The sequence below is a fragment of the Panthera uncia genome, assembly GCF_023721935.1.
Source record: "Panthera uncia isolate 11264 chromosome C1 unlocalized genomic scaffold, Puncia_PCG_1.0 HiC_scaffold_3, whole genome shotgun sequence".
Lineage (NCBI taxonomy): Eukaryota > Metazoa > Chordata > Mammalia > Carnivora > Felidae > Panthera > Panthera uncia.
This window is the reverse complement of record NW_026057584.1, coordinates 8732219-8759038: the sequence shown is the minus strand read 5'-3', so window position 1 is coordinate 8759038 and position 26820 is coordinate 8732219. Positions and strand designations below refer to the sequence as shown.

The 26820-nt window shown below is 41.6% G+C and overlaps 1 protein-coding gene across 1 annotated transcript in view; it reads left to right on the top strand.

Annotated features, from left to right (window-relative positions):
• Positions 1-9327: 9327 nt before the first annotated feature.
• Positions 9328-26820, top strand: part of PSMD1 (proteasome 26S subunit, non-ATPase 1) — a 93443-nt gene continuing 75950 nt past the window's right edge. Inside the window, exons 1-7 of the mRNA XM_049614719.1 lie at positions 9328-9510; positions 13804-13847; positions 14484-14557; positions 14736-14905; positions 16886-17091; positions 19134-19277; positions 22254-22480. Of these exons, the coding sequence (XP_049470676.1) occupies positions 9495-9510; positions 13804-13847; positions 14484-14557; positions 14736-14905; positions 16886-17091; positions 19134-19277; positions 22254-22480 (881 nt within the window). The 5' untranslated portion in view covers positions 9328-9494. The remainder of the gene's footprint in view (positions 9511-13803; positions 13848-14483; positions 14558-14735; positions 14906-16885; positions 17092-19133; positions 19278-22253; positions 22481-26820) is intronic.

Sequence of the window (26820 nt, the reverse complement as noted above, 5' to 3'; positions counted from 1 at the left end):
TGGCAACCTTGAGAAACTCTGGATGAGCCAATCCCTTCTCCCTGTGAAATTCTAGGAAGAGTCCCCTGGAGCAGAGAGGGTTGGGCTTCCCAAGACCCTGGCTCCCAGAGCAAGCCAAAATAAAGACTGCATTGCTGCCCTGGGGGCCTATTGGGCCAGAGACAAGACATCCGAGTACTTTGCATGCCCTCTCTCTTCCTCATGTTGACATTGATCTGTGCCAAAGCCTTTGAGAATAAGAATGCTAGGAATGGCCCACAGCACCAAACAAGGAAAGGTAGGAATAAAGACATGGGACTTTCTCTTGATCTCAGGCCCTTGTCCAAGGTCAAAGCAAACCCAGCCCAGAGGTGCCAAGTTCCTGAATCATTTTTTCTCTGTTTATGAGTCAGACAGGGTCAATGATGTTCCCTTAAAAGCCAGGAAAGCCATCCGTTCACTTGTAGAAGGAGCTCTGCATTACCTCCATTGCCTTCCTTGCCTGCCCCTGGAGTTAATACAGTCTTTGGAGTGGCAAGCGCATCTCCTGATTTTCCGTGGTAGGAAGCGCTATCTAAGCAAAGTAGCTGAATTCATTCATTCGTGCACGGTTTGCTCAGCAGACGTGCTGTTGGGCAGGTTTCTACCCAGCGTTCTGCAAGATGCTGCATGACTTCCAGTAGTTATTTTGGTTTCCATTTCTGGTACCAAAATGTGGAATTGGGGTTGAGGGTCTGTATGAGATCAAGGAGGGTCCCTTCTGGCTCTATGCTTCAATTTATTCTTCATAATCAGCCTAATTCAACCCCTCTCTGCCTCATGGGGATAGTGTAAGAGCAGACAGGGTGACATCTTATTTGGGGCTTGGTTAACAGCAGGTGTCATTTTAATAATGCAAGGCTGTCTCACCGATAAGTGGACCCAGCTGACCTCCTTCTCCGCAAGAATGAACTCAATGAATTAACTTTTGATTTTGTTTTAACATGGGGAGACTGGTATTTTTGAAGCTGCTATATTTTTCTATTTCTCTGTTAATTTCTTTGTAATAATTGGGTTGGAGTTTTGTTGTTTGGTGGGGGGGAGGGAGCTTTTATTAAGTTAGGAAGTTATCTAAGGCAGAAGTTCCAAGGCACCCCGCCTCTGCTGCGTTCAAAAATCTTTCGTATTTGTTAACAATATTTGAGACTTGAGAGATTGCACATAAAAAAGCTAGTTTTCTAGGGTGGAGGATGGGCAATGCCATCATCTCCAGTTTGCTGCAACCCCCTCCCCTGATTGGAGGCCCCCTCCCAGCCATCTACACTGCCCCTCATCCACTGCACTTCACTCACGTAAGCCACCTGCCTGATCCTGAAGGACATATGAGTTTGCAAGCCTGTGGGGTAAAGGGTGGTTTGCATATTATTTTTTCATTGCTTTCAGTATCTCTGGTGAATAGTTGAAGAGAGAAGATCTTTACTGAGATTTGTGTTCTGCCTCCCAACAGATAAACACAAGACTGAGATCCTTCCGGGTCTAGCCTGGCTTCCTTGACACATGGCTAAGATAAGCGCTGTCCTTTTAGGAACAGTCTAGTTGGTATTTTCTAGCAGACAGAAGAGTTAGGTGCTGGAAGGGATGACCTTGGTGGTAGATCTCTTCCAAGGACTCTTCCGAGGCATGAAGATTGGACGGGCCTGTCCGAGAATAGAGGCCCCAGATTAAGTTGGTACCAGGAGCCATTGGCGAAGGCCTCCGGTCAAGTCATGGTCTGGACTGTTGGGTATTAATCCTTCTAATATGGCAGTAATTGTGCTGCTTCTGACTTGAATCAATAATTCCTTATATCTAATAAAACCAAACCGTACCTCATTGCTGTCTAATCAAAACCAGAATGGATCTTCCCTTTCATTTTCATAAGGTGTTCCTTGCAAGGGCCCCTGGGAGCAGAGCATCTGGGCAAAAGGTGGGAACTTCTGGAATAGTTTGGCCTGAAATTCTTCCATTCCCGCCCTAGATCACACCTCCACCACCCTATTGGCTAGAATTGGAAAATCTATAGCTGGAAAGTAAATACTTGAAATTTTTAAGAAAGATAACATTGAGCTTGGTATTTAACAGGATGTGTGTGTTTTGTGTGCCCATATGAGCATGTTTAATGAGGTCAAATGGCCTTGCCTGAGTCTCAGAGAGCCCCTTATCATTTGTGTCACGGTTCCTTTCCTCTCAAAGAATTTGTCTCCAAGACTTGCCACACAGAAGGCATCCCTTGGTTGTCAAACCAAAAACAAGGCAAAGCTGCAAAGGGGCCAAGGGCCGAGCCCCCCATACCTGTGTGCTCTAAACAAGTCCCTCTTATCCCAGACAGAGAACCCAGGGCCCAGCCTCACCGGAAAAGGTGATGACAGCCATGTTAACCTGATGGCAGCTGCACTTCAAAGTGTAACAGAACCGCGCTGCGGTGCTGGGTTCCCTGTAGTCAGCAGGCCTGCACTTTGTCCTGTTTGGATGGCAGTGGAGACAACCTTTTGTTTTGTACCCAGGGGCTGCACAACTCCCCTCTGACCTGGTTTTGTGTGTTAGTGGATCAAAGATTGAGACAGACCGTTGTTTGTGTAATTTTAGAGTTCAAAGGAAATGAGGTACAAGGCAGCGTGGATGACCAGGATCCTGCATGAATTCCTCAGGTGCCTTTGGCCCCCGAGCCAGACCCCTCTGGTTGCATTATACTTGGGGCTGCCGAATCGGGAACAGAAACAGGGCCTACCAGCCGGGCCATGCCATGGCTCACAGACCTACCGAAGGGACCAGGGTGTGGGATTGCTTGGGTCCAAAGTTGGGCTGGGCACTAGGGCCACTGTGGGTCCAGGGCTTGGCAAGGGCGAGAGACCCCTCTGGCTTCCTCCCTGAGCTCCCCAGCCCCAGCCAGGGCTCCTGCTTCAAATGCAGACCCACACCTGCATGTTCCATGGCTGGTGAAATTCAGAGACACTCCAGTAGGAGTTCAGATGTTAAGTCTTAAGTCAGGCTTCTTACTGTCGTTCTCTGCACTTACTTGGAGTAGTTAGGCACTTAGTCCTTGTGACTAAGCTCTCATTTTGAGTTCTGGTTACCAATACTGGGCCTCTGTCTTGTCACCCTGCATTCCCTTTTCCTCACTGGTTAGTGAGGTCTTCTCAGATCATTTCCCCAACCCCAGACTATTCTAACCCTGACCACCTGCTCTCCCAGATATATCGTCCACTCCAGAACTCCTGGCTGCCAGGACAGCCACTCCAAGCCCCTTGCTCCCTGATGGGAGTGGGTCTCACCTTAGCCTCTGCCCCTCAGTCCGGTCTGGTCCAGCACGTGCCGGCACCAAAGAGCAGAACCAGGCCCAAATGGCAAGTCGGAACAAGAGTTCTGGGTAGGTGTAGACCGGCCCTAAGAGAAATCTAACATCAGGAACATATATATGTAGGTTTAGATTTTCTAGTAGCCACATTAGAAAAAAGTAGGGGCGCCTGGGTGGCTCAGTTGGTTAAACATCCAACTCGTGATTTTGGCTCAGGTCATGATCTCACAGTTTGTGAGGTCAAGCCCCACATCGGGCTCTGTACTGATCGTGGAGCCTGCTTGGGATTTTCTCCCCCTCTCTCTGCTCCTCCCTTGCTCATGAGCACTCTCTCACTCTCTCTCAAAATAAACTTGAAAAAAAGGAAAGAAAAATAATTGACAAAGCAATGAAATTAATTTAAATAATATATCTTATTTAGCCCCATATATCCAAAATAATATTATTTCAACTTAAATATAAAAAGATTTTGAGACATTTGACATCTTTGAAATTCTGTGAGAATTTTACACTTCGAGCTCAATTCAGACACTAAATTTTTGTTTAAAGTACTTGATATTGTTCCAAACATACTTAGAAGTTTCCCATAACTGAATTGGGTGCCAGTCTTTAACTTTCAATGAGATAAAATAAAATTTAATTTAAAAATCAGTTCCTGGATTGAACAGCCACATATCCAGGGCTCAATATCACCTGTCGCTAGTGGCCACCGGATGTGAAAGCAAGAGTCTAGAGAACACTGGAAAGGTGGAGACCTGTCTTGGGGGTTCACTGTGGGGTTCCCACCCCCGGGACTCCCAGCAAGCAGTTGTCCTCATGGAGACCATGCCTAGGGTGGAGAGATTTCAGCATCTCAGATGGCTTTGCAGGTCTCTGGGCCTCGGTCCGCCCGGGGCGGTTCTGGCCCCATCCAGGCCTTTCCCTCCCACCAAGCACCCGCCCACCGAAGGCCCACGTCACCCGCTGCGTTTCACGCTTCTACTCCCGAGAACAAATGCCTTCCCTCTAAAAGCACGTGGCAGGCGTGCTGTACGTGAAGCAGTCAGCAGCCTCTCCGCCAGGCCCTGTGACATAAGATCTGAGGTTCATTGAACGCTGCTCTATGCCAAACCCTTGACTAGGGCACCCCCCACCCCGGACGAGTGGCCCCGCCAGGCAGGTGGACCCGCCCCCTTTACGCCTGGGATCGAGTGACCCCACCGCCACAGCGCCGCTAAGCGGCAAAATATCGGAGATTTGATCCTGCTGTTCCTGGCTCCGACGCCTGCCCGAATCAACTCATCACGCTGCTGCTCAAAAAGCAATCAAGCTCGATTCTTGGCAGGAATGAGCCCTCCTAAGACCCAGGATTCAAATGCCAGGAGGTGGGGCGCCGGGGTGGCAGGGAGCGGGGGATGTGGGTGGCCACAGGGTCTCGCACGTAGCGGAGTTTTCTGCCTTCCGGGGAGCACTGTGGCCTCTAGAGGGCGCCGCGCCGATCAGGGAGTGGCTCCAGGCAGAGCGTGGTACTGAACCCTTTTTGAGGTGGGCCCACTGGTTTCTTCCCTTCACCCTGACAGAGACCCCGGCCAGGCCGATACCCGTGTGAGCCCACAGATGACCTTGTCTGGGCTCTGAGAACTTTTGTGTCGCTCCTAAATTTGGAGGGAGATAGTTGTTTATGAACAGAGCACTGGCTAAGAATTATTTCTGTGGTTTTGGTATGTCCTCAAACTTCTTTGAAGATAAATATATCTCATTTTCAAATCTTGGAGAGGGATGGGAGCCTGGGTGGCTCAGTTGGTTAAGCATCAGACTCTTGATTTCTGCTCTGGTCACGATCTCATGGTTCGTGGGTTTGAGCCCTGCGCCCAGTTCTGCACTGGCAGCACAGAGCCTGCTTGGGATTCTCTCTCTCTCTCTCTCTCTCTCTCTCTCTCTCCCTCTCTCACTGCCCCTCCCCTGCTCTCTCTCTCACTCTCTCTCTCAAAATAAATAAATAAACTTTAAAAAAAAATCTTGCAGAGGGCAAGGGTTTGAGAGACATAGGTGTGAGTTCTAGCATTGTTCATCCATTCATTCAACAAACATTTATTGAGCACCTACTGTGTGCCTAACACTGTGCTAGTTACTATAGGTGATACTGAGATGAATAAGATGTAGCTTGTTCCCTTGAGAAGGTCCTGGTCCAGTTGGAACATGGGCAAGGAGACAGGATACTAACTGTGTGGGGTAAAGTCTGTAAGAGGGCACATAGTGGAGTGGTCAAGAAGGCCTACCCAGAGGAGGAGTTGCTTGTTAGCTGAGGGGGAGAGGGAGAGGAAGACAGAGGGGAGAGCAAGTACCAAGGTCAGAGACGAGGTGCATGGCAGCATGGCCACTCTGGGACATAAAGATTGAGGGTAAGCAGGGTTGGGTGAAGGTCTTGGGGGAGAGAGTCCTTGTCTTCCTTGTTTTTGATTGTGCTCTGGGCTGGCTGGGAAGAATGGACTGGGGAATCATGAGATGGTAAGCAGGAAGTCAAAGCTGTTGGAAGCTGTCGCAGCCAGGAAAGAAAAGGGGCAGCCAAGACCGGTGGGAAATGGAGCTGCACTAATGTGAGAGACATTAGACTGACCAGATCGGGTACAGACCAGGTGAGGGGCAGTGAACAGTCAAGTGCACGCCCCAGGGCCCCGCTACGGTAGCTGTTGGGTGCCCTTCACCACACTGAGATCAAGGCAGGAGACAAGAATGGAGCTTTGAGGTTGTTGAGTTAAGGATTATCTAGCAGAGATGTATGGTGCGTGTGTGGGTCTGGTGCTCGAGAGAGAGGACAGGCATGCAGGGATCTATTTTAGCGTATAGCAATGGGAGGCATTGATCTCTCACAGGGAGAATGCAGAATGAGACAAAGGCTATGGACAGAAAGAAACTCAGAAGAACGAAGCATAAGAATAGAGCTCGGGATGAGGGCTGAGGGTTTCAAGGAGTAGAGGCAGTGGTCAGAGTTGAGTTTTGAAAAGATCGCCCTGAGTAAAGAATGCACAATTGAATGGAGAGGAAGAAACCAAAGGCCTGGAACAGCTATCCAGGTGGGAAAGCAGAATCCCCAGGAAGAGAGGGAGCCCCTCACAGGGTTCCCACAGGGCTCAGATGAGGTTGTAGCAGCTGCAAGCACAGTATCCAAGCCAGAGACATGATTGTCCTTCCACAGGGAATTTCTTCTCTTTGAAGAGCAGGGGTGGTGACTGGCCTCCTCGTTTGTTTTGTTTTGTTTTGTTTTGTTTTGTTTTTTGTTTTTGGGGTTGTTTTTTTTTTTTTTTATGAGAGATGGGTGGGGCCAGAGGGAGAGGGAGAATCTTAAGCAGGCTTCATACCGCAGTGCAGAGCCCCACGTGGGGCTGGATCTCACCACCGTGAGATCATGACCTGAGCCAAAATCAAGAGTTGGGCACTCAACTTGTCTGAGCCACCCAGGCACCCCTCCTCTTGTTTTAAAACATTTTGAATTAGTTGCCAACATTTATTTTTTTATTGAGATATAACTGACACGTAACATAGTGGTTAGTTTTAGGTATACAACATAATGACTGGGTATGTGTATATATTGGAAAATGATTACCACAATAAGTTTAGTTACCATCCAGCAGGGTGTCAGTATAATTGTTTTCTTGTGTTTAGAACTCTAAAAACTTTCATATATACAATACAATATCTTTAACTATAGTCACCATACTATAACATCCCCAGGACATCTTTTTAGATTGAAGTATAGTTGACACACAATTATACATTAGTTTCAGGTTAATAGACCTGTTTATCTTATAACTGGAAGTTTGTACCTTTTGACTACTACCTTCACCCATTTCACCCAAGTTACCACCATTTTTTTAAATTAAAAAACAATTTTTTAATAATTTATTTTGAAAGAGAGAGAGAGAGCATGCACATAAATGGGGGAGGGGCAGAGAGGGAGAGAGAGAGAGAGAGAGAGAGAGAGAGAGAGGGAGAATCCCAAGCAGGCTCCATGCTGTCAGCACAGGGTCCAACGTGGGGCTCAATCCCACAAACAGTGGGATCATGACCTGGGCTGAAACCGAGATTCAGACACTTAACTGACTGAGCCACTCAAGTGCCCCCAAGTTATCACCATTTAAAAGTCATATTTCATATGAAATTCTGATTTCTGGCTTTTCTTGCAAGAGTCATAAGCTTTCAGGGGCACCTGGGTGGCTCAGTTGGTTGGGTGGCCGACTTCGGCTCAGGTCATGATCTCACAGTTCATGAGTTTGAGCCCCATGTCAGGCTCTGTGCTGACAGCTCAGAGCCTGGAGCCTGCTTCAGATTCTGTGTCTTCCCCTCTCTCTACCTCTCCCCTGCTCACGCTCTGTGTCTCTCTGTCTCTCAGTAATAAATAAACGTTTAAAAAATTAAAAAAGTCATAAGCTTTCACAACAGCAGCCCTACATTTTGCACAGCAATGCTGGGCTACTCAGCCCCCGCTCTCTTTCAATGGGACACTCATTCTTCGTGTTCATACAGTTATCACCACGCCCTCCTGCCTCCCTGACACTGTTAGTTGCCATTCACCATCATGCTGATCTAATATTATACTCAGACTGCTTCACTCCTTTACATCACCTGTTACATTTGTGATTCCTCTAGAAGTTTCGGGCATGCAAGCGTCTTTATATGAGGGATTGGCCAAAATGCATCCGTAAAATGATACTCCCAGACATCTGTTTATTTTTTGTGCACACTTCCCAGGGCAGTGCCTTTCATCCTGAGCTATAGGTTCTTCAAAAGTGTTTCATAGTTATATTTGATATATTTTAACAAGCTTGGCTTAAGAATACTAATTTAAAAAATTCACACATACACTCCAACATGTTATCAAGCAAATTTTAATTGCACCACAAAATATTTTTGTGCCAGTAGGTTACATTGCTTTCACAAGGCCTCAGAAATAATCCTGATTTTTCTCTTTCAGAAATAATCTTTTCTAACTGCTATCCAATCGATGAGTCACTTGATGATGTAAGGCAAGTGGCTTAAAAATGCCACCATCTGTCTCTAACCTTTGTCAAGGCTTTCTCAGTACTGGCTATTGAAGCAAATTGGCCATTGAAGCTGGTGTATGACTGCAAACAGGGACCACAACTGCCATTTCAAATTAGGTATATGAAACACCAAGAACCTGTTGTTATTGGAGGAAAGAGGAATTAGGCAAGTGGAAAACAAGAATGGAAAGCTTTTTTTTTTTTTTCCTTTGGGACATTTTCACTGTATATGTTTCTACACTTCTATAAAACAATGTACTGTGTTAATGACTCTAAATGTAAAACAAAATTCTCATGGTTTAATTTTATTCGAAAGCAGTGAATACTTAGGGATTCATTATGACAATGAAGCATTTCTGTGAGGATTTCTTTAGAAGACAGGTTCTGCTTTTTAAAAACTTTTGAGACTCGGGGCGCCTCGGTGGCTCAGTCGGTTAAGCATCCGACCCCTGCTCACGGTTGGTGAGTTTGAGCCCCACGACAGGCTCTGACAGCTCAGAGCCTGGAGCCGGCTTCGGATTCTGTGTCACCTTCTCTCTCTGCCCCCACCCCACTTGCACTTTGTCTCTCTCACTCCCTCTCTCAAAAATAAATAAACATTAAAAAGTGTTTTTTAACAAAAAAATAAAAACTTTTGAAACTCATTTGTCTAAGAAAAGGCTCTTTGCCCTGCTGCCAAAAGTTTGGCTGAGGTGGATGCTGCAGAGAGACCGCCCAGGCGGCAGGTGGCGCTGCGAGCTCCGCGAGCACCTGCCCGCAACACCCTTTCTCTGAGCAATGGCGGGTGATGGTGGGGTCCTCTTTCTGGGGGTGGCCATTCTGAAGCCTGATCGCAGGTGCGCAGTGGTGTCCGCGCCCCAGCAGGAGCGCCGAACCTCGAGGAGGGTTGAAGAAAACATGGAGCTCTCCTGCACCCTTCAGCGAGGGCCAGGGCGGCGGTCGGGGCGCAGAGAACCGCAGGCCGGGGGAGAATTCGCGCCGAGCAGCAGGCGGGGAGGCGGGCAGCCCCGGAGCGGGCGGGGTCCTGGAAGAGAAGCGAGCCGGCGGCCTGAGGAGGCTACTGACTGAGCAGCGCACCGGGAGAGCGAGCAGGCGCGGCGGAGTGGACGGGCCCGGAGCTGACAGATACACGGCGCGGCCGGGACGGCGAGCGAGCGGGCAGGCCTGTGCGGGACGCAGCCATGATCACCTCAGCTGGTGAGTGCGACCGCAGCCGGCGCCGAAAGGGAGGAGCCGCCACGCCGGCTTTTAGCTGAGTCAGGGCCGGTGACTGGGCACCTCCCGGCGGAGCGCCGGCCCGCGCGGCCCCTCGCTGCCCACGGCCCAGCGCCCTGGCCGGGGGCTGGCAGTCCGGTCCGGCCTCTCTGACGGCCCCGCGTCCCCCTCGGGCTCGGGGGAATCGCGCCGGCTCGGCCGCCTGGGCATCCCTCCCCAGTCACACCCCCGTGCCCGGTCCCGAGGGGCTACCTGGGCCCTTCTCCGGCCCCGGGGCGGTGGAGGTTCTCAGTTCTGCGCCTGCCGAAGTCGGCCCTGTGGGGCCGTCTCATCCATCCCAGGGCTTCCTCGCAGGTGCTCAGGATGGGCCGGTCCCCCTGTGCGGTCGGCCGATAAGGCGGCCTCCCTGCAAGTGCTCTGGCCCCATCCTCCTGCTAATTACATTTGAGGCGGGTGGTTTCTGGGCCTATTCCAAGAGGATTCAGTTAAAACGCCCAGACAACTTTTGTGTTCGGTGAAGACAACACCCGGGGACAGCATTACGCTGCGAATCATTGTATGGTTTGGAGGCGAGGTGCTCAGCAAACATTCTGCATTGAGGAAAGAATTCGCGGGTGTGCGGAGCAGGCTCCATACGCTTAACGTTGTATATGCAGATTCGGGTAATGACATTTGAAATGGGATAAGCTGTGCAGGTCTGGCGGCGATTTTTAAGTCCCCTGCTACAAATTGATTTGCGTGTAGCTGCCCACAGCCTTGATGTCTTTCTTTTCTTTTCTTTTCTTTTCTTTTCTTTTCTTTTCTTTCTTTTCCTTCTTTCTTATCTTTTCTTTTTTTCTTTCTTTCTTTTCTTTTCTTTTCTCTTCTTTTTTCTTTTCTTTCTTTTCCTTTCTTTCTTTTCTTTCTTTTCTTTTTTCTTTTCTTTTCTTTCTTTTCCTTCTTTCTTTCTTTTCTTTTCTTTTCTTTTCCTTTTTTTATTTCTTTCTTTTCTTCCTTCCTTCCTTCCTTCCTTTCTCTTTCTTTCTTTCTTCCTTTCTTCCTTTCTTCCTTTTTTGCTTGCCTGCTTACACACCCTTTTCTCCTCCTGTTTTATTTACGCTTGTCCCTCAAGCATTTTGTTGTGAGCTAGGCTGGTGATCAGAATAACTTGTAAGGAGCTCAAAACCATGCATTTGTGGGGATTGCTGAAAGAAATTGGTGGAGACCCCAGGGACGTAATAGCTACTTTGAAAGACTTCAAGAGCCGTCACCTGCACCTGGAATCAGACTTTTGCCCCCAAAGAATACAAATGAGATGAATTTGAGTTGAATAGGGCAGAGTTTTTCCAGTCCCGGCTCTCTAAGGATGCAATAAGCATGAAGTCTCTTGCCATTTGTAAACGTAGGCCTCGTTCCCCTTCACATCCGTCCACTACCACTGCTTCTTTGCCAGAGACCGCCTGTTCTTTTGCCTGGGTTCCCGTAACAGCCTGAAGATGAGGTTTTTCCACTGTTACCTGCATACATTCCGTTCTCCTTGTTGGAGTCAGGGTATTTTTTTTTCGAACTTTAATCACACAATATCATCTTTCTGGCTTTGAATCTCCCGTGATTTCCACTGTGTTTAGAACCAGATCCAGTCTTGTAACCCGAGACTTCCCTGGCTGGATACCTGCCTTGTCCTACACCACTCACTATATCCGAATCTTACTGGCCTTTCTGTTCCTTGAGTATGTCAGTTTCTCTCCTCCCTGAGGACCCTGCCCTCTTTTTAGACTCTTTTTCCTCAAGTTGTCCCTTAACTTCTCCGTCTTTACTCTCGGTTCGAATATTAGTCTTTCCTGATCATTCTGTTAAAACATGCTGCCTGCCTCTCTTCGCCTTGGCTGTCCCCTCCCTTCATCGCAGGCCTGTGATTACTTTGTTTACTTGCCTGATAGCTTTCTCTCTGGTACAGTTTTGGGCGACAGACTTGTCGTTTTCATAATTCTTCGAACACCGTCAGGCAGATGGCAGAAGTCCACAAGTATGTCTTGAATGAAGAAATCATTAGTCAGCTGATCAAATCAATAAATCAATCCCTAAAGTGTTTTGGAGGCTGAAAAAGCACTTGGTGGGAATATAATGGGAAGAATTTAAACCTTTTGGTGGTAAGAATAGAGGCCTTTGAGGTCCTACTCTGAGACTGTGCTGATGCGCTATATTTGCGGTGAGTGTGTATTTGTTACTATCATTTGTTATGTTTACTGAATTACTTAGCTTCTGCTCCAAACCTTTTGTCACCTTATTTCCTGTCCTCTGGCTCACAGTGGCTTAGGATCTGTCCCAGGTGCTAAACAGGCTAGCCTCATGGTTCTGGTGTGGATTCATCCGTTCATTTGTTTATTTGTTCTCTACTCACTTGCTAGGCACTAAGAACACAGTGATGAATAAGAGGTGAATGTGGATTGTTACATTTTTCAAACCATTTGGCAGAGAAAGGGAGTGGAGAGATAGAAAGATAGGTGGTTACAGGAGAGAGATGGAAAATTGTTTTGTTTTTTTTTTTAACATAATATAGGCACAGAAAGAGAAATTATGGTACAAAGCTTTAAAACAGTAGCTTCCCACTCCTCTTTCCTCTTCTTAATCCCTGGAGACAGCCACTTTCAACTTTTAAGCTGTTTCCACTGGAACACACGTCACTATGTATAAATCACATCCAAAGTTTTCTATAAACTGATTGGATAAGTTACATAGTATCTGCTTACTTTTTATTAGGGCAGAAGAGATTTTTCTAGCATGCTAAACTTCTCACATTCCTTGTGTGTCTCCCCTCCCCTGTCCAAAGGAGCGTTCTATTTTGTTAAGATGAGAAAGATTTGTGTATGGAGTGTAGAGTATCTGATTTAGTTGTGTTCCATGAACAAAGGCTGTGTTTCTAAGCCAGGATAACCATGTAACAAGCTAGTCATAAGTGAAACCAAATAGGAGAGTGTAAAAAATTCATTATCTCTTTTGGTAAAAGCAGTTCAGACACATCATTGATGATGGGCAATGGGTAGCATTTGTAGTACGTTGATGAAGTGTTCTGTTGTTCATGATCTGTTCCGCATTTAAAGCATTCTTGTCTATCAGCTATCCACGTCACTAGTTCAAAATCCCACCCATTACATTTTTTAATTTGTTTTCTCTCCATTCTGTCAGTTTAGCCTCTCTGTTCTGGACTTGTCCTACCAAACTAGAGTACCAAGAAGTTCTTTCTGTTTGCTTTTTTCTTTTAGAATAGCATTATGACCTAGCCAGCACCATGGTGTGATTTTGTTGGCTATATTTTGTATCCTTTCCTGTATGGCTCTCTAAAGACTGCTGGAGTTATTTGGCAGACTGACACCAATTAAAAATGGCGACATCTCCTAAGTAAAGTTGTCTTGATCAACTTTAATCAACTCACAGTTTGAACTCAGTGTTCCAGAATGATTTTAAGACCTACATGGAAAACCTGTATCTGAGAGACCGTTTCTTTGTGGTCTAAGGACAGTGATTTCCCATATATTTTTTCTAATAATCCCTTTGACTGTATTTCAAGATGTATTCTTTTGGAGAGGTTAGTTGTTTCCTTTACTCTCCAGTGTTCATGTTAACACTTCAGGGTCACGGGAGGAACACTGTGCTTGGGTACTTAGAATTCAGAACAAGTCAAATTGCTCATCATTTCACATAACTTCTAGGTTACTTGTGATAAAAAGGAGGTGCCTTGAAATAATTGATGTATTTTACCCTGTTGAGTTGATTACTCTCTTTTTCTTTTGGTAAATAATTTTATAACTGTTGGTTTATTTTGTGTGAATAGATTTGTTCTCAAACAAATTGTCTGGGAAGGTTTCTCCTTGATCAGTAACTAGGCGAGTGATTATCAAACTGTATTATCAGCATCCCAAGGAAAACTTGTTGCCCTGTAACTGGACCCCACCCCCACATTTTCTGATTTAGTAGATCCGGAATGAGGCCAAGAATTGCATTTTTAACAAGTTCCCAGGTAATGCTAATGCTGTGGATGCAAGGACTACACTTAGAAAACTATTGAATTTGGCAAATAATGTGATATATGTGGTGTCATGGTATCATAAGGATTTGATAACATAATTCTTAAACTTCAAAATATACGCATTTATAGATATAAAGAAAAATAATTATTGTAGTGAAGTCACTCCTCAAAAAATGCTTATTTTTTCCAACTGTGATATATTTTTGAATAAGCAGTAGCTTCTTTCTTCGCATATACTTCATTATCACGATAAACCTTTTGTTTTATAGCTGGAATTATTTCTCTTCTGGATGAGGAAGAACCACAGCTTAAGGTATGAGTTGAAGAAAAATTAACTGGGGTTAATAGGAGTGCTGTGAAACTCTTTGGCTATAGTGATATTTGTGTATTTTCCATCATTTAAAATAGCCATCTTACCCAGTCTATACCCATTCAAATCTAGCCCCAAAGGACAGTATTTTGGCAATAGCAGTTGTTCATTTAACAAAGCTAAGGTAAATAATTCTCAATATGCCACCAGAACACTCCCTTCACCCTTGTTTCTTTATCAAAGGAAAGCACAAAAAATTGATTCTCATGTGTCACGTATTTTTAAATTATTTTTATTTGATTGAAATTTGGAATGTATGGTAAGAGGCTCCACACACCTGAATTCATTTATGTCCAGAGTTGTAGTCAACTTTGTATATACAGAGAAGAAAAATGTTCCTTATGGTAAGGAATGACCTATGGCTAGTCTGATGTTTTATGATTAAAAACCAAGGAAATGTGTAGACCTAAGAGACAACATAAGTCAGTTAATTTTTGTGTTTGTCATAGTAAAAATTTTAGTAAATGTGACTGAGAATTTGGCCACTGATTTATTGGAAACATTTTTTTTTTTTTTTTTTTTGAGAAAATGTAATTGTAAGTCTCTCTCAAAATTGAATTTTGGTTTTATCTTCTACAGGAATTTGCACTACACAAATTGAATGCAGTTGTCAATGATTTCTGGGCAGAAATTTCTGAGTCTGTAGATAAAATGTAAGAAATTATTTTATTTCTATAAATCGGATTCAAGTAAATCAACTAATCTCTGTGGATGTGGATCATATGGCTTATTGATTCCTTTAGAAATTTGCTGCTACTAAACATATTTAGATTTGGGATTTTTGAGAAGAACCACAGTTTAAGATTGCCCATACTTCCAAATTTCTTTCAGAGAAGTTTTGTATGAAGATGAAGGTTTCCGGAGTCGGCAGTTTGCAGCCTTAGTGGCATCTAAAGTATTTTATCACCTTGGGGCTTTTGAGGAATCTCTGAATTATGCACTTGGAGCCGGTGACCTCTTCAATGTCAATGATAACTCTGAATACGTGGAGACTATTATAGGTAATTATTCTCCATCTGGTAAGGCTTTATCTTGTTGGCTTCTCTCTTGCCGTAGTGCACATAACATTTTTTTTTTCCCGATTACTTCTTGCTCTTGCCAAATTTAATTCTTAATCTTTTTTTTTTTTTTTAAGTTTATTTATTTAGTTTTTGAGAGAGAAGGAGAGCAAGGGCAGGGGAGTGGCAGAGAGACAGAGGGGAAGAGAGAATCCCAAGCAGGCTCTGTGCAGGGCTTGATCTCACAGACTGTCAGATTGTGACCTGAGCCACAACCAGGAGTTGGATGCTTAACTGACTGAACCACCTAGGCACCCTGCCAAATTTAATTTTAATTGGAAGTTTATAATCTTATAATTTTATGCAAGCTGAGTTTTTAGATCTGCCTTCCAGTTTTGTGCTTTATTATCTTTTGACATAATGAGCAGTAACATTAGTAACAGTAATAATGAAGATGCCTACCTCACAAAACATTTTAAGAATTAATCTGATAAATTATTCAGAAACTGCCTAATCAACACAAAGATAGTTATCTTACATTATGGTTATTGCTACTCCAGTGAGCATTCTGTAGCATGAAAAAGTTCAGTCAGATTATTATGAGTGACAAATTAAATGACAGCAATTTATAGAGTTGTTTCTAATACCAGAAACCATTATTGACTGCCTTCATTGTGCTAGGCACTGTGCCACTCATTCTGCATGGTGTGGTTTATTCCACAGCTCCCCTGTGAGGAAGGCGCTATAACTCAGGTTTCGAGATGATAAAGACACAGGGCTATTAAATAGGAGGGTCAGAATTTAAAACTGAGGCTTACTCACTTCAGAGTCCATACTGTTTCTACTAGAAACCATCATTTTCTAATTTGTTTCTTTATTTTTGAAGTGGGGGGTAGGATACTGGCAAGGCTTTAGGCTGTCTATCTTGTAAATTGAACTATAACTATGTAAGGTTTTGTTCAAAGATGTGTCACTTTAAAAAAGCGATTGGAAACTGATCTAATAGATGGAAAAAGGACTGCATACTCTCCAGGCAAGTGTAGGAATATCAAGTTTTCAGTCATAGTTATAGAGAGAGCCCAAGGGTGTGTTTTCTCAGGAGTGTGCGGTGTAGGTATTTTTTTGAATTGCTGATTTAGAAGAGATCTGCATTATTCACCTGAACCCTTAAAAGGAGAGATTTGGTATTCTTTTTCAGAAATTGGGAAGTGCTGCACAAGGTGGTCCAAAGGGATACTTTCAAATGTCTCTGATGTTGTAACTAGAATTCTGCGTTCATGTTTTTAAGTTTTATTTATTTTGAGAGAAAGCGAGAGTAGAGGAGGGGCAGAGAGAGAGGGAGAGAGAATCCCAAGCAGGCTTCACCCTGCCAGTGCAGAACCCAACATGGGGCTCCAATTCACAAACCGTGAAATCATGACCTGAGCCACAGGCAAGAGTCAGACGCTTAACCTACTGAGCCACTCAAGCGCCCCCACCATTATTTTAAAGAGATGATTTAGACATGGTTTCTACTGTTTTACTAACGTGAAGGAGTCTAATAATTTATTGCTCTGTGATAATTGTTACAGTAGGTCTTTTTTAATATCCTCAATGATAGCAAATATTTGTTTTTGAAAGTGAAAGAGCACTTGTAGCCAATTCTGTCTAATAAGCAGCACAGTGAAGTTGAAGAGTATAATTTTGGTTAAAATATAGTAACAAAGTAGAAATATAGTGAATGACATCAGCCTTACTGGAATTAGTGTGTAAGCCCTCCAGTATAACTTATGAAGGGAACAATATTAATTTGAATATATAACTTCTAGAACTTAAAATTTTTGAAATTTGCTTATTACTCTATAGTTATCCCATAAATTTTGAAAATTGCTTATTACTCTATAGTTATCCTATAAGTTTTTATGATTATAAATGTAGGCATTTCTCTTTTCTAGTAGTTCAGTCCTGTTTATAAGGTGATTCGTTATTTTATTTTCTTCATAGCAAAATGCATTGATCACTACACCAAACAATGTGTGGAAAATGCAGATTTGCCAGAAGGAGAAAAAAAACCAATTGACCAGAGATTAGAAGGAATTGTAAATAAAATGTTCCAGCGATGTCTAGATGATCACAAGTATAAGCAAGCTATTGGCATTGCTCTGGAGACACGAAGACTGGACGTCTTTGAGAAGACTATACTGGAGTCGGTAGGTAGATGATGTGATTTTAGAGACTGTTATTAATGGGGAATCAGCAAAGCAAGTCGTTAAAACTAAAAACCTCAAGGGTAGTGAAAAGAAAATCTAGTTTAGAAATAATAAGATGCTTTTTAACCAAATGTTTTATTTTCATGTATATATATATGAACTTTGGCTAGGTTTTGTGGTCATCAAATCCCTGCTTTTATCCTATCACATTCGTTCCTTTGAAGTCTTGCATAGGGAAGTTGTTTTTCATTATCCTACCCTTGTTAAGAAGACTGTACTGATAAGCTATTTTAATGCATTTATTATGGTTAAAACTACAGACTAGATTCTTGTTTGAGGGTGTTTTGCAGTAATTATAACATTTGTAGTAAGTTAGTGTAAGGAAGTGGTCAGGAAGGTATAAGACTGAGTTAAGTGGGCATTGATTTTTTATGCCCACTTTGCCTGCCTAACCACCTGTCTCCATAAGCTGGCTCTGTTCTCCAGCCAGTTTAACCTCACTTCAGTTCCTAGATGTACCCTGCCCCATTCTCCTTACCAGAAATACTGCCTCTGCCAAAAACATTCTTTCCTTTCTTTACCTGTTTTATTCCTGTACAAGATACAGGGTTTAGCTCAGCTGTCACTATTTTACAGATCCATCGATTCCCAGCACCCATACCTCCTCAACCCCTGCTGCAGACTAGCTCCAATTCTTTTATTAATCTCTTGGAGCCTTGTATTTTTTTCATAGGGTTTACTATTAAAGTAATTAACTCATTGTGTTACTTGGTAGTTAACATCTGTCTTCGCCACTAGCCTGTAACTTCCGTAAGGACAGGTACTTTGTGCCTTATTCACCACTGTGTCTCCAAAGCCAGAGGCAGTGTTTAGCAGCAGTGTGATAGGATTTGTTTAAACGAGTAAATGAATGAGCAACCTTGTGTGATAGGATTGGACCTTGTTTTATACTGTTTCATTTTTGTGCAGTTGTAGCCTCTCCTTGTCTTCATGTGAATAGAATTAAAATATTTGTTTTCATTCACTCAACAAATATTTTTTGACTGACTACTGTATGTCAGACAACTATTCGAGGCTTTGGAGATGCAGTGGCAAATAAGACCAACAGAGTTTCTGACCAGATGGAACAAACCATTAGGGGAATAGGCAGTTGAGCAAGTAAAAATTTAAAGTCAAGGGGTGACGTGTTCAAATCAAGAACAAAGCTCAGTAAGAAATGCATCTTATTTTGCATCCCAGTGCACGTATACATATGGATATAACTTAGGTTTTATGAAACAGTACCTGCTTTTACTACTTATGATACAGCTCTGATATTTTTATTTTTTTATTTTTTAAATGTTTATTTTTGAGAGAGAGCCAGGGAGGGGCAGAGAGAGAAGGGGATAGAGGATCTGAAATTGGCTCTGTGCCAACAGCAGAGAGCCTGACGTGGAGCTCGAACTGACTATCCGTGAGATCACGACCAGAGCTGAAGTCAGACACTCAACCGGCTGAGCCACCCAGGCGCCCCTTTTAAAGATTTTTATTTAAAATGGTTACTTTTTAATTTTTTAAACTTTTGTAAAGTTTATTTTGAGAGAGAGTGCATGCATACATGTGTGAGAGAGCTTGGGGGAGGGGCAGGGGGAGAGAGAATCCCAAGCAGGCTCCGTGCTATCAGCATAGAGCCTGTTGCAGGCTTGATCCCATGAACCGTGAGATCATGACCTGAGCTGAAATCAAGAGTTGGATACTTAATTGGCTGAAACACCCAGGCACCCCTAAAAACAGTTATTTTCTTTTAGTTTTATTTATTTAATCTCTCTACCCAACATGGGGCTCAAACTCATGACTCTGAGATCAAGAGTTGCATGCTTTTCTAACTGAGCCATCCAGGCATCCGCTAAAATGGTTGTTTTTAAGTTTTGCTGTTTAAGTAGCAAATAAATCTTTGGTTGCCTAAAATAACTAAAGAATGTAGATTAAAATAATTTGATTTCTAAATAAACACAATACTTCGGTAACCAGATAATGATATATCTTTAAATTATCTCTTTCAGAATGATGTCCCAGGAATGCTAGCCTATAGCCTCAAGCTCTGCATGTCTTTAATGCAGAATAAACAGTTTCGGAATAAGGTACTAAGAGTTCTAGTGAAAATCTACATGAATTTGGAGAAACCCGATTTCATCAATGTTTGTCAGGTACTTACATTACATTACGTTGTATTACTTTATGTTACCTTACCTTATGTCACACTACTTTATGCTGCATTGCTGGGCTAGACCTTACCACATTACATTACTTTATGTTACTGTAATGGTTTCATACATGTATCTGAGTTGATTTTCACAACAGCTCTGTGAAGATAAGGTATATGCTTATATTCCTTTTTACTGATAAGAAACTGAATGTTAAAAAACTAAAAAACTTTTGTTACAACGCATCCTATGTATTCTTTTTTTGTTTTTAATGTTTATTTATTTTGAGAAACAGAGCACGTGCGTGCGCGGGCAGGGGAGGGACAGAGAAAGGAGGAAAGAGAATCCCAAGCAGGCTCTGCGCAGATAGTGCAGAATTGTGAGATCATGACCTGAGCCGAAGTCGAGTTGGATGTTTAACTGACTAAGCCACCCAGGCACCCCTGTATTCTTTTTCATTTTGAAAGTATTCCAAACATTTATGGAAAATTTGAAAACTAGGTTAAAAAAAATAAAAGATAGAAGAAAAGATAACAACAGTACCTTTGTTGTGTCATTCTAAAAAGAATTTCAGGTAAATGATCTCTGGTTTTATTACCCAAACACAACCAACACATTTGGGTATATTTTATCTCTTTTTATGTTTGAAAATTTTTAAAGGATTTTATTTTCAAGTAATCTCTGCATCCAGTGTGCGCTCAAACTCATAATCCCGAGATCAAGAACTGCACACTTCCCTGACTGAGCCAGCCAGGCTCCCCTCTTCATGTATGAATTTGCTTGCACATTTTTAAAAAATTCAGATGGCCCAGAAAATGAAAAGTGTATCTTTCCCTTTCCCTGGGCCTTTTCTCAAAGATAATGCATAGATGTTTTTCTTTCACTCATTAGCACATTTCTTTTAAATGGCTGTATTTTATTGACTGGAAGCGCATGAGTTTGCTTTTTAACAATTGTCATACTGTATCAATTTTTGTATTCTGCTTAGAGCATAGCATTTCATCACAGATTTTGTTACTTTGCCACTATAATGTGTTCTCATATAATTTCATCATCTATATGTTTTTAAAATTTAGAGTAATGTATCCTTTTTTAAATGCTTTTTGAAGCAAGTTTGAAACACAGAAAAGGCTGGAAGAAAAATAATATATATCACCCAATGGCAACATTTAAGTGTATTTCCTTTCAGTTTTCCCTGTATAGCTATTTGGAGTTTTGTTTGCTTCTAAGTAGTTTTTAATAGGTTTTGTTTGTTTGTGTTTGTTTTTTGAATAATTGTGTTTTAAAATGTACATGAGAAACAATAGTCTTCTGCTCACCTGTGTATTTCAGTTTTATTCCTCAGAGGCAATTTTATTTCTTTGTAGTTGTTCTATTTTTTGTCCTTTCAAGGCTTTTTAAAACTTTATTTTACATTTCAAAAATACATTTTTTTTGAACAGGTAATAATACATTCATGCGATTCAAAATTTAAAAAGAACCAAAGGGTGGGGTGCCTGAGTGGCTCAGATGGTTAAGCATCCGACTTCAGCTCAGGTCATGATCTCACGGTTCGTGAGTTTGAGCCCCACGTCGGGCTCTGCGCTGACAGCTCAGACCCTGGAGCCCGCTTCAGATTCTGTGTCTCCCTCTGTCTGCCCCTCCGCTGCTTGCACTCTGTCTCTCGCATTGGCTAAAAAATAAATAAGCATTAAAAAAAAAAGAACCAAAGGGTATACAGGGAGAAGTCTTCCCACTCCTTTCCTTTGGCTCCTAAGTTCCTTTCTCGGGAGGCAAACAGTTATCAATTATATAAATCCTTCAATTTTAACATTTTTCCATATTTAAGTCTTCACAAACTCTTGTTCCAACTTTCTTGAATGTGCAGTAGGCATTTAGTGGATGTAATTTGCCTTACTTAACCATTTCCCTATTTATTTTATTTATCTTATTTCCATTATTTCCTATTCTTTTAAAAATTTTTTTAAATGTTTATTTTTGAAAGAGAGAGGAAGAGAGACAGAGCACAAGCTTGGGAGGAGCAAATAGAGAGAAAGACGTAGAATCCAAAGCAGGCTCCAGGCTCCCAGCTATCATCACAGAGCCCGACACTGGGCCTGAACTCAAGAACCGTGAGATCATGACCTGAGCCAAAGTCAGATGCTTAACCGACTGAGCCACCCAGGAGCCCCATTATTTCCTATTCTTTTTCTAAGTAGGCTCCACGCCCAGTGCGGAGCCCAACATGGGGCTCGAACTCAGGACCCTGAGATCAAGACCTGGGCTGAGCTCTAGAGTTGGATGCTTAACTGACTGAGCCACCCAGGTGCTCCTCCATTATTTTCATTCTTAATTTGTAATAACTTTGGTTAATGTGTCCATTTTGAAATTAGTTATTTGCTACTTTAAGGGAACAAGAAAATTTTAATTGAATTCTTTAAAAAATCCTAAATTTATTAGATAATTTTGTTAAAGCATGACAGATTGTAAGAGTGATAAGAGAAATACTTCAAAATGGTCATTTCAGTGCCCCTTGTTCTGGCCCAGCACTATACAACATGTGTTAAATGAATCAATGACTCCTACAATTTATGGTTAAGCAGAAAATTCAAATTAAGGAGCACTTGATAATAATATACAGATAAGATTTGAAGAATCCAAGATTCATTTACCTATCAGTCATTAAGTACTGCTAATTGCCAGACACAATAATTAGGAGCTGTGAGTATGATCTGTATGGGTTTTCTTATGGAAGGCAGATGTCGTTTTCAGGAAAAATTTGTCTAATGCCAGGATCAGAAATAGAGTGCTAACACTGGAATTAAAATTAAAAATTAATTTAAAAAAAGAAAGAAATGGAGTGCTGGAACAATTTATCTGCCCCAGTTTGCCTGTGCTTATATTTTCAGGTTTCCCATATTAATATCAACTGTTCGTCAGTCTCTATCTTGTATACACAGTTTTCGATTATTATGTAATTGTTTTTTATCTGCATTTCAGTGCTTAATTTTCTTAGATGATCCTCAGGCCGTGAGTGATATCTTAGAAAAACTGGTCAAGGAAGACAACCTCCTGATGGCTTATCAGATTTGTTTTGATTTGTATGAAAGTGCTAGCCAGCAGTTTTTGTCATCTGTAATCCAGAATCTTCGAACTGTTGGCACCCCTATTGCTTCTGTGCCTGGATCCACCAATACGGGTACTGTCCCAGGATCAGAGAAAGACAGGTATGAGTATCTTTTTCTGCATCAGAACTAATTGGACAACCTTTATTTCATTTTGAGAATAGGTGGAATATTCATCGACCGTGTAGTCTAAGAATTATTTTCAGAATTAGCTTTCATAGATTGTAAAGTCTTATTAAGGCTATTGCTGTTTTGCACTGTGCTGGGTACATTAAGGAAAACCAAAACTGGGAACTCTTCTGGAAAGAAATGGAAGTGATTGACGGGGAGGGCTAATTGCATGTGTGCTATCTAACCAAGTAAATTAAAAATCTCAGGTTAGGTGGGCTAGATTTTAGTATTTGGAAAGTAAACATTTCCAGCTTTTTGTGCTTTTATTAGAACTAAATATACATTTATCTTAGACTGATGCAGTGTTAGATTTTATTTTCCTGTATTTTTTTATGCATTTAGACCACTTATTTAAAATGTTTAAATGTTTTTCTTATGCCTCCTTTTTTCCTTTTAAAGTTCACACAGCAGTGAGAGTTATTTTTCTGAAACAAATGTCACAACTCTTTCAATCTCCAATACTTGACAAACACATTTCATATAAAATTCTAAGTCTTGAACATGGCCTTCAAGGTTATACATGATTCGTCCTCTCCATACCCCTCAACTCATCTCTTGCTTTCTTCCTTACTTACTGCCCTCCGATCTCAGTGGCCTTTTTACTATTACTCAAAAACACTAGAAATAGTCCTGCTTCAGTAAGGTTTTCTTGAATTTTAGTTTTTAGTATTTGTTTTCTGCCCTTTATTTTTCTTTATTTGGGGCTTATCATTATATGTAAGTTGGATTTTCTTTGCCCATCTTCTGTATTTCTCATTTCTTTTGAATCCTTTTCAGCTCTTCAATTCTTTCTTTCTTTCTTTCTTTCTGTCTATCTATCTATCTATTTATTTATTTTTAACGTTGTATTTGCTTTTGAGACAGGGAGAGACAGAGCATGAACAGGGGAGGATCAGAGAGAGGGAGACACAGAATCTGAAACAGGCTCCAGGCTCTGAGCTGTCAGCACAGAGCCCGACGCGGGGCTCAAACTCAGGGACCGCGAGATCATGACCTGAGCAGAAGTCGGCCGCTTAACCGACTGAGCCACCCAGGCGCCCCTCTTTCTTTTATTTAAAAGGAAATATTTATTTGGGGAGAGAGCACATGTGCACCTGTGGGAGGGGCAGAGCGAGGGAGATAGAGAATTCCAAACAGCTTCCGTGCTGTCAGTGCAGAGCCCAGCTTGGGACTCCATCTCACAAACCAACTGTGAAATCATGACCTGAGCCAAAATCAAGAGTCAGACACTTAACTGACTGAACCACCCAGGCACCCCTTCAATTCTTTCTTTTAATTGAATGATAATTTAAATACTGTTGAATACACATATCCTAATGATCCAGTTCAATGAGTTCTGACAGTGTAAACACCCATATAACCATCATCTGTATTATCATCCCAGAAACTTGCCCTGTGCCCTTCGAGGTCAACCCACTGCCCCTGAGGCAACCACTGGTTTGATTTCCATCAGAATAGATTAGTTTTGCCAGTTCTTAACTTCATATAAATGGTTCATATAGCATGTATTCTTTTGTTTCTGCTTCTTTCACTGAACATGTTATATATATCTGTGTGTTTTGGATGAAATAGTAACTGATTTCTTTTTATCGCTGAGCAGCATTTCATTGTATGAATATACCACAGTTTGTTTATTCATTCTTATACTGATGGACATTTGGGTTGTTTCAAAACAAGGCTACTAGAACATTCCTATACAAGTCTTTTTGTGGACAAATATTTTCATTTCTCTTGGGTAAATACCTAGGATTAGAATAGCTGGGTCACAGGGTATATGTTTAAATTGGTAAGAATCTGCCGAACTATTTTCCAACATGGTTGCCCGTTTTACCCTCCCAACAGTAATGTATTAGCATTCCATTTGTTTGCCAACATCAGATGTTCTCAGTCTCTTTAATATTACTCATTTTAGTGGTATAAAGTGATATTTTGTTGTTAATTTTTATACAAGTAATTTGTCAGATATATTGTTCTGAACATTTTCTCCCAGTCTTTGGCTTATCTTTTCATTTTATTGGTGGTATTTTTTTGATGAACACAAGTTTTTACTTATTTTTTTTTTTAATGTTTATTTATTTGGAGCTCAGTCGGTTAAGTGTCCTACTTCGGCTCAGGTCATGATCTCACAGTTCATGAGTTTGAGCCCCGTGATGGGCTCTGTGCTGACAGAGCCTGGAGCCTGCTTGGGATTCTGTGTCTCCATCTCCCTCTCTCTCTCTGCCCCTCCTCCGCTTACACTCTGTCTTTCTCTCTCTCAAAAATAAACATTAAAAAAATTTTTTTAATTAAAAAAAATGTTTATTTAAATAAATAAGTGGGGAGAGGGAGAGAAAGAATACTATCAAGACGGCACTCGATCTCATGAACCGTGAGATCATGACCTGAGCCGAAATCAAGAGTTGGACACTTTACTGATTGAGCCACCCAAGCACCCCAGAAGTTTTTATATTTTATAATCCTCCTGAAGTTTTTATATTTTATAATCCTCCTGTTTTCCATTTTGGGATCCCAATCTAAGAAATTCTTTGTCAGTCTCACAGTTACAAAGGTATTCTGCTGTTCTGCCACACTCCTAGAAACTATATAGTTTAAGGTTTATAATACGGTGTCAGGAATAAAGAGTTTGTTTAAAAACATGGATGTCTAGTAATTCCATTAGCATTTGTTTGAAAGACTGTCCTTTCCCTGTGGAATTGCCTTGGAACCTTGGACATGTGATATGTGGATTGATTTCCCTATTCTTTTCCATTTATTTGTCTTTCCTTATACCAGTATAAGGAAACAATGTCTTTATTACTAAAGCTTATAGTCTTGAAATCAGGTCAGTGGAAGACATACAGTTATGACCTCCCTTCTCTCCTCACCACCAAGGTTGTTTTGGGTCTCTTGCATTTCTATAAGCCTGAGGGGATTCTGGTTGGGATTGTGTCGAATCTCTTCAATTTGGAACAAATTGAGACCCTCACAATATTGGGTCTTACAATCCATAAGCATAGTTTTGTTCTTAATTTATTTAGATTTTCTTTAAATTTTCTCAGCAGCATTTTATAGATTTTAAAATGTTCAGAGATTTTGTACGTCTTAATTCCTAAGTATGTTTTTTGATGCTATTGTAAGTGGTATGTTAAATTTGAATTTCTATTTGTTTGTTACTAATATGTAGAAATACAGTTGATTTTTTATATTAATGTGAATCCCACAACCTTGCTTAAATCACTTATTAGGTCTAGTAATTTTTTTTTTATAGATCCTCCTATAGACTTTTGTACATAGGGATCCTGTTACCTTAATAGAAACGATTTTACTTCTTCCTTTACAATTTTCATGACTTTTCCACCCTTGTTTTTCTGCATTGGCTAGGATTTCCAATGTTACTGGGTAGACATAAGAGTGAACATCCTTCATTCCTGATCTTAGGGGAATGGCATTTGTTTTATTTCTTGTTAATTTAAATTTTTTCTTTCATACCTTCTCCTTTATTTGATTTGTGTTTATCTGGTCTTATGTTTCCTCTGAATTAATTTTCTGAAATTATTATTTTGCTTCCTTCATTTATAATTTCCCCCCAGTTTTATAATTTCATTTCTGAATTATCTAATTCTGGTATGTTTTATTCTTTTATATCTTGTATACTTTTATTAATGTCTTTTACCTCTTTTGAAATAATTTTTTTCTTTTAATATTATATGGGCTTTAACTTTGATCCTTGTCAGTAGCTTGTCTTTACTGAAATTAGTTTTCCTAAATTTTTGCAAAGGAGGCTTATTTAGGATAGTTTTTCTAATTTTACTGCTCTCTAGAATTTCCTCTTCTGTTGTGTTACTGAGTTTTAAAATGGTATCTTACAACTTGAGATCTCTTAACTCTCTTTCTTGCTTTTTTTTTTTTTTTAAGTTTATTTCTTTCGAGAGAGGCAGAGACAGCATGAGGAAGAAGAAGTAGAGAGAGAGGGAGGGAGGGAGGGAATCCCAACCAGGCTCCTCCCTGCCAGTGCGGAGCCTGATGCGGGTCTCAAACTCACAAACTGTGAGGTCGTAACCTGAGCCAAAACCAAGAGTCAGATGCTCAACCAACTGAGCCACCCAGTCCCCCTTACTTTCTCACTTTTATTTGGTCTTTCTTTTTTCTTTCTTTCTGCCATGGTAATTGGATTCTGTACCCAGCATTTTATCCCCATTAAAATGCTTTCGCCTAGAAGGGAGTATTGGCTGGTTGTTTTTCAGAGTCGTTGGGGTCCTCAGCTGCTTCACTTCAAACTGGTGTTGTAGCTG